At 37.9% G+C, this 7,953-nt stretch overlaps 1 protein-coding gene across 1 annotated transcript; it reads left to right on the top strand.

The window, feature by feature from the left end:
- The first annotated feature begins 303 nt into the window (after window positions 1–303).
- LOC143732282 (lipocalin-like) lies at window positions 304–6,406 on the top strand. The gene is made up of 6 exons (XM_077223206.1): window positions 304–454; window positions 1,352–1,491; window positions 1,595–1,674; window positions 1,760–1,873; window positions 6,037–6,138; window positions 6,214–6,406. The coding sequence occupies exons 1-6, from the start codon at window positions 359–361 to the stop codon at window positions 6,225–6,227; spliced, it is 546 nt and encodes a 181-aa protein (XP_077079321.1). The 5' UTR covers window positions 304–358; the 3' UTR covers window positions 6,228–6,406.
- Window positions 6,407–7,953: the final 1,547 nt, after the last annotated feature.

The following is a 7,953-nucleotide window of genomic DNA, read 5'->3' as shown; positions in this document are numbered from 1 at the left end:
ATTAGTGTAAATGGACAGAATATACAGTTTGTACAATTAAAACTTGTACAAACTTATAAATCATACAGAATGAGTTTTTTTAGAAAGTTTTGTGTGATGGGTAGGTTTAGGTGTTGGGTTAGTGTAAGTGGACAGAAAATACAGTTTGGACGGTATAAAAACTATTACGTCTATGGAGAGTCACAACAAAGATAGCCAACCGGACGTGTGTGCGTGTGTGTATGTTTGTGTGTAAGGGGCGTGTGTTTATGTAACGGGGAGCTGCACTATATAAGAGCGTGTCGAGGGACTCCGCTCAGAATTCACCCCTCGAGGCCTAGATTCACACACACACTCCGGACTGAGCTCTGCCGAAACCATGACAACCACCGTACTGGGATTGCTGGGAGTTTTGCTCTGTGCAGCTGCCGTTAGTTCTGAAGTCACACCACAGACAGACTTCGACATCAAGGGGGTAAGACTGCAAGACGGTGATGAGAGGAGGAATGTATCTATAACTTATTTATCCCGCAGATTTGTAAAGATATAGGGACATATTTAGTGACCAGGATATCCTTAACGTTCTGGTGCTCGTCGCGTGTCGCTCAAAAATGACCGGAATTATTTTTTTTATTTCAATGGAATTAATGTTTTAGTTCGATAATGTTTTTTATGTCATATTTTTGTATTTTATGGCGATTCTGTGGTACTAAATTATATCTGTATTTATAATCCATTTATTCACTTTTTGAGCATAGACCTGAAAATGTAATTTCCAACTTAAACTGTCGTAAATCTGGACGTTTTAGAGCACAGTCTTCAGTTTGATCTCCTTTAAAAGACGACACTTGGCAGATTACTGCTGAAGTGATACAAGTTTTAAAAAGGGAACTTAAAAAAGTTACATAATTTTACGTTTATTGTTATGAAAAATGTGAAAAAATACTATTTTAAATGTTTATATGAAATATAGTTTTTCAAAAACATGTTTTACTCAAACTAAAACTGTGAGAAAATCAAAGTTGTTTTCAAAACTTGTGCCTGATAAGCTTTCAGTAAGATTTTGTTAGGCCGCAGTACCAAAAGTTTCCGCTAGATGAATTTCGTCTCCCATTTATTTCCAATGCACTCATTTTTGACCAGGAGGAGCACAAGTGTGACTATTTTTTTCAGGACCATATAACCCATATAACCCATATAACATATAATCATGTCCGTGATATTTTTTGTGTATTCACATAGCAAGTGCCAAAACCTTTACCAAGTTTTGTACCATTCCAATTAAGAAAAATAAAAAAAAGTAAACATTTTCAATCAAAAAAGAGCGAAGAACACCGGGGAAATGTTGTTGATGTGTGTGTCCTTCATATAGGTGGCTGGGAAATGGTACCTGATCGGTTTTGCCACCAATGCCGAGTGGTTTGTCACCCGTAAGGCGAACATGAAGATGGGCATCGCCATGCTGACACCGACCGATGAAGGAGATCTGGAAATAGCCTATTCCAGTCTCAGGTAAGACGAACTGATCACTAAAAATAAGAAACTATGAATAAAACTTTCCCACGATTGCACAATGCACATGTAAAGATTTTACCCATTTGTCCTGTGTTTCCAGAGCTGATGGCACTTGCTGGAAGATGAACAATCTCGCTCAGAAGTCTGATGTTCCTGGAGTGTTCAGCTTCCGCAGTGACCGTAAGGAAGAAATGATCACCTAGACATGACATACAGTGTAGTGGTTTATACAGGACTCAAATGAGAAATGATATTTCTTCCACAGGTTGGGAGACTGATAATCAAATGTCCATTGTTGATGTGAAGTATGATGAGTTTGCTTTGATCCACACTGTGAAGACCAAGGCCGGCTCCTCCACAGTGCTCGACAAACTCTATGGTAACAGCACCAGCATTAACACACCTACACATTAAATTGAATTTGTTGCAGGCTGGTTCATTTATTGTTTGCACTTGGTCTGGTTCAGCTTTGTTTTGCACTGCATGGAAATAAGTCAACTTCTCAAAGTATCAACTTTTAAATTTGGTCATTCTTTAAAGAAATTTAAACAATAAATACCGTTTTGTGGCTCTTTAATCATGTGTTGTGACAGATCGCTGTAGCGCCTCATTAAAGCTGCTCATGAACCGATCATCTCCTCCTTCTAGTTCATTTATAGCATCAAATAAACATGAATGAACATAAGAAGGAATGTTATTTAAACCGCGGTAAGACGTCAGTATACACTTTGTTTTTCAAGTTCAAATCCTCAAACGTTAATCTACTAACTCTCTGCTTTGTCGGACAAAATGGCGGATTCGGCGGATGGCGGATTATGATTGGTCAGATCGCCTGTCAATCAAACTCTCTGCGAAAGGTCAATACCAGAGAATTTCTAATGGAAGAGAATTGACCTTTCGCCGGCCCCTCCCCCAAAACGGCCATTGTCCAATCACACATCATAGCAACCGTTACTATGTGAGCAGGTCCGTCAAACATTGACTCCAAGCAAGATGGTGAAGCAGTGCGCCCACGGCGTTTGTCAATCGGACACTAGGTACCCCGAGAGATTGTCTGGAGGAGTTGTGTTCTTTCCGTTCCCAAAGCCGAAAACACAACGTGAGCGGTGCCTACAATGGATAAAAACAGTGTGGGCGGCCCCACTCACAGTTAAATGTGTCGAACATGGTTAACTCTCGTGCAGCGTGCGTGAGACTGAGACACTGAGATTAGTCAAAGAAACATGGAGAAAGCAGATCAAGAGGATCCACAAAGGAATTACGTTTTCTAAAGGTTTGTTGTTAACATGATATTTTCGGGGGGAAATGAGCAACAGTCACTAGCAGTGCAGCACCTGTAGGCTAACGTTACAGTTTAGAGGAGTGCACATTCGCAACGGGGAAAGCATGAAGCTTACTTGACAACATCAGTTCATATATCAATATCGTAACAAATAGAAATAACCTTAAATAATGTATGGTCATCTGCATCTTTCCATCTATTATGTATAGTTACTTTTTAAACACGAAAATCGCATTCAGCATGACACGCAAGCGGTTGCCGTGGTAATGAACAACCTGCTTGTTAAAGCGAATGTATAATCCTGTCTCTGAGGCAAAATTACTAAATATGCAGCGTGAGTTATATATTTCTAACTCCAAACAATTAGCCACTGAACCAGCTTATAAAATCTTCTTCAAGGAAGTGCTGGTTGCATTTGAGGTACAGGTCATGGGGTTTCTCAGATTTCGCTTGAGACCGTATAAGCATTAGCCTCGATAGTAACGTTAGTCATGTCTCCTTCATTGCGCATTTTTATATTTGTAATATATCCCTCCACTGCATACTGTAACCCCTTTTGCCTCGATCTGGAGGATATCGCGGAGGTATTGCTCCAAAAAAGGTCACTGACACGCACGGGTATACCTCTTCCCGTCATGGCAATCTGTGGCGCTGGCCGCGTTTGACCATTTGTTTGACGGGCGTAGAAACAATAACTAGGGGGCGTGGTTTTTGCGAACGGTCAATTGGCATTGTCTGGTTACTTCCGGTTTCTACCGTTTTGTGGCTCTTTAATGTGTCTGACAGATCGCTGTAGAGCCTCAGTTAAAGCTGCTCGTGAACCGATCATCTCTTCCTTCTAGGACTTTATAGCATCGAATAAACATGAATTAAACATGAATGACCATAAGAAGGAATATTTTAACCGCAGAAAGACGTCAGTAGCCTACACTTTGTTTTTTAAGTCCTCTTTCCTGACTGCTTTGTTGGACAAATTGGCGGATTATGATTGGTCAGATCCATAGACAGTAAAAGAAATGGACACAGCGACCCCAGTGATTTCAACGGAGAAGAGTGAAGCCCGATTATTGCACTTCCTGTCTGATGGCTGAGTGACTGCGCAGGCTCAAACTGAGCGTGACGACAGGCTGACAGTTGTAAATCTTCTAGTAGCTGTGCCAGGACAAATCTGAATCACCTAATTCCTCAAACACGTTGTTGAAATATGTTGTCCCGTTGCTTTTATGGACTCTCTATCTATGGGCTTCTCCTTGACTTTATGCCTCTATGTCCCCCCGATTGCCTCATAGACAGTAAAAGATTGCCTGCAAGCTTCTCCTCCTGTCTATACGGTAATGTCTCTAATGTGCGACAAAGTCGCGTGGTTATGACGCAATCGTTAGCCTATTTTTAACAAAAACGGCTTCTACAGGGCCATAACGTAAGATACAAAGTAATTGAGCCTTTTATACATTGTCGTGTTTCTTTAGTCGTTGGACGCATCAGATGTAAAGTTATTCGCTGTCAAAGTGACGCCAAAGTGAATGGGAGTCAATGCTAACAGCAGGTGAAGTTCTGCTACAATGGCGGCTCCCGCGAGGCTTCAGTTTCCAGCTGATGGATTACCCCCTTGGCCAGATCGCCTGTCAATCAAACTCCCTGCGAAAGGTCAATTGACACTTTTCACACGCTCTCGCCACACATCCGTTTTGTCATGCAGAGAAAAATCGCGAAGTAAAGACAGTCCGACAGACAAGAAAGAGCAGGTTACTTTTGATATAAAACAAATTATCAGCTCTCAGATTCTGTCAATTTTATTACGAAATTCAAACAATAAATACGGATTGGGCGCTTGTAAATGTGACGTGATAGACCTCAGTTCAAGCGGCACATGAACCGATTATTTACTCTTCTTCACTAGTAGTAAATGAACCCGTATGAACAATGGGTAGCCTATGTTGAAAGATATAGTAGACTACAACTTACCGAAATGTATATGCCTCGGATCAATCAGTGTTTTTCAACCGCGGTTAGAGGTCAATAAAACAGCTGGAGAACAATGTCACAACGTTACATTTACCTCAGGAAAGCCATTTAATGACCATATATAGGCTAGGAAAATTAGCTATAGAGAGGAATGTTTTACTAAATATGTCCACTATTTTAGGCTACATATTATATTTGTACTTATATCATTAAAATATTTTAAAGTTGTAACTAAATTGTAATTGAGTTGTTATTTTTAACCTTTAATAATACCAGCTGACAGGGCTCTCTGTATGTTTACAACATTAGTGAGATTTTTTCTACTGTACCTAATAATTACTCAAATTAATCGATATTGAATCAAGATGTCAAGCAATAATAAAAACAGTAGCCTACCAGTCATTGTAGCCTACCATGTAGCTAAACATTGTAACATGTTGTCACTAAACTTAATAAAATTCGGTTTAGTTACCAAATGTTTTGACAATCGCAACTTATTGTGATGCAAGGTGTTTTGTCTCAATGCACACCAGTAATGTTTTTTTCTAAGGCACGTTTATAAAAGCTACTTAAATGTCCTAATTGAACTAAGGCGTAATCCTGGCTTAATCTAAGCCCTTTCTGTGAAACCAGGCTATAATGAGATAGTAGGCGTTGTAACTCATGTGGTGATACAGAAGTAAAAATGCATTTCCTGAACCATTGTGCCCTTGATCAACACACTTGCAGTAAACATGAAATCCAAACTGACTCGTTCCTTTACTGTTAATTAGTCATTTTATTATTTCATCGATCTAGTAAAAATGTAATGTGTTCAACTTTGAAATTACTTTCTGGTAACACTTTAAATAATGTCACATCATAATGCATTAACTATAATGAGCTTATTTCTTATCTTTGTTAACATTTAGTTAAACTGTTCTTTTTTGTTAGTTCATCAGGTAAAACATGATTTTAATAATGTATCAGTAAATATTGAAAATCACATGAACTAGATTAATAAATGCTTTAGAAGTTTGTCTCATTGTTAGTTCATGTTAACTAGTGTTAACCAATGGAACCTTATTGTAAAATGTTTATTCTTGTTGAACATCTTATTCCTCTCTGAAACATCATGTTACAGAACTAAATTTATTTTAAATGCTGTTTCTAATCTAACTTAAATTTCAGACTGGAATATGTACTGTAAAAAACATAAGCTGAAATAATTAAATTATTTACTAAGGTTTGCAATGATTCTGGTTTTAGTTGGAATAGTTTTTGACATTTCGATGTGCTTGTACTGTTTTTTGTAGGCCGAACACCCGACCTGAGCCAGGACGTCTTGGACAAGTTCACTGCGTTTTCTCTGGAGCAAGGCATTCTGCCGGAGAACATCGCCCTCCTGCCTAAAAATGGTAAAACATTATATAGTAAGCAAGTAGCTGATGAATAACCTCTTCAGATCTGACCTGACCATCTTTTCTCTCTAGACGAGTGCCCTTGATGTGCTGATTTGAAGATCTTCTCTGACTCCTGACTGACTCATGACTGTAGTGAAACATTTAATATTCCCTCTAGTGTTACACTCTCATATCAGTCCCTTTAACCCTCTTAAAGTTCTTTTCATCATTTACTATCATTTCTTCATGGGGTTTTGGACCAATAAAATCTTTTTTGAATCTCTGTTATGTGGCTTTTTTATACTTAAGTGTATGTTAGTCTCATGATCTAAATTCGTTATTGGGATCGATGGTTCCCTAAAGAATCTTTCACATCGATGGAACTTTTCCATTCCACAAATTTAGTGAAACAAGTTTTTCAGATCAATAAAATGTTCTTCACACTAAGAAAAAAAATGGTTGTTTTAAGATTATTCAATAAAAGGTTCTTTGGTGGATCCATTGGTTCTTCTATGGAATCACTGCAAAAATTAAGAGCGTATTTGATACTATGATACTAAAAAGAAGAAAGTTGCTGCCTTAAACATCCAAGTTGATTGTACTTAAAAACAATCAACTCTTTGTTGCTCTTAAACAAATTGATGCATAAAGTGAAGAAAAAAGAAGACCAGACTGGATCTACTTGTTCAATCTAAACAAAATACTAAAATGAAATCACATGGAAGTATGAAATTATGTAATAAACTGAACTCCTCTTTCCAAAGTGTTTACCTCTACACTCTATCTTTACAGATCTGTGTACAAAACAATAAGTTATAGTCCCATATTCCTACTTACATTTAACTATACAACAAAGCTTAAACAGTGACCAAATAAATATCTGCAGTATAAAAATGATCACAGGGAGAGGAAGAGTGACCGATTCCCTTCCCGACCAATGGCATCGCTTGAGCGAGAAGAACGCATGGCCCTCATTACTAATGGTGCTGTTCAGACACAAACTGAGGCTTTTTCAAGATCCTTTAGAAACCTCTAGCCAATCACATGCAAAGCTGGGTATGACATCATCCATCACAGGTTAGTGGACTTTTGATCCAAACTGATTCAATTAATGTTACATACAAACACAAAACAGAGCATTTCCAACATGATTTGCCTTGTCAATTCCAGTTTTTAGTTTGTCTTGGTAACTGTAGGGGATGCCAGCTTGAGTGAGGTCTGACGTCGACTATTAAGACAATTAGTAGGTATCAGGAGGCTATACTGTGTGTGTTTGCATTGACCGTATACATGAACACGGCCAAACAGCATCATCACTTTGAACGGTCACTCGAAGGGTTAAAGGTGAGAGGTGATTGGCAACGGCAAACATATCTGATGCATTGCTTTGAGAATAAACCAGGAAACTCTGCTAACACACAATCATACACACAGAAATATGATCATTTCTAATCTTTTTGTCGTTAGACTTTTTAAATGAAAAATACTGCACGCTGTGTACACTAATGAGAGGAACGCTTGGCCAGATACTGTCAAATAGGGTCATCAAAAATGCTTTTGCAAGACATGATTGGCAAACTGAACATTTTTTTAAATGTAAAAAAAAAAGAAATATATATATATATAAATATATGTATACACCAAAATTAAGTCAAATTTCACCCCAAAAACAAGAGATTAAAATAATCAGTTATATTTTGAATCTATTTGAACCACTAAGTTTTGAATTGTGACACTGAAAATAATTTTTACTCATATGTTTTCTTTATTTTATCAGTAGTGAAAATTTAAACACCAATACCTGTATTGCAGTAAAATATTTTTATATTT

Source organism: Siphateles boraxobius, unplaced genomic scaffold (assembly GCF_051911475.1).
Source record: "Siphateles boraxobius isolate OS27281-9 unplaced genomic scaffold, OSU_SipBor_1 120, whole genome shotgun sequence".
Taxonomy (NCBI): domain Eukaryota; kingdom Metazoa; phylum Chordata; class Actinopteri; order Cypriniformes; family Leuciscidae; genus Siphateles; species Siphateles boraxobius.
The sequence above is the reverse complement of the archived record's forward strand: the minus strand, read 5'-3'. Positions and strand labels throughout refer to the sequence as shown.

Coding starts and splice junctions, on each gene's coding strand:
- LOC143732282 (XM_077223206.1), top strand. CDS start 359: ATGACAACCACCGTACTGGGATTGCTGGGAGTTTTGCTCTGTGCAGCT. Junction 1,675..1,759: donor GTTCAGCTTCCGCAGTGACC/GTAAGGAAGAAA, acceptor TTTCTTCCACAG/GTTGGGAGACTGATAATCAA. Junction 1,874..6,036: donor AGTGCTCGACAAACTCTATG/GTAACAGCACCA, acceptor TGTTTTTTGTAG/GCCGAACACCCGACCTGAGC.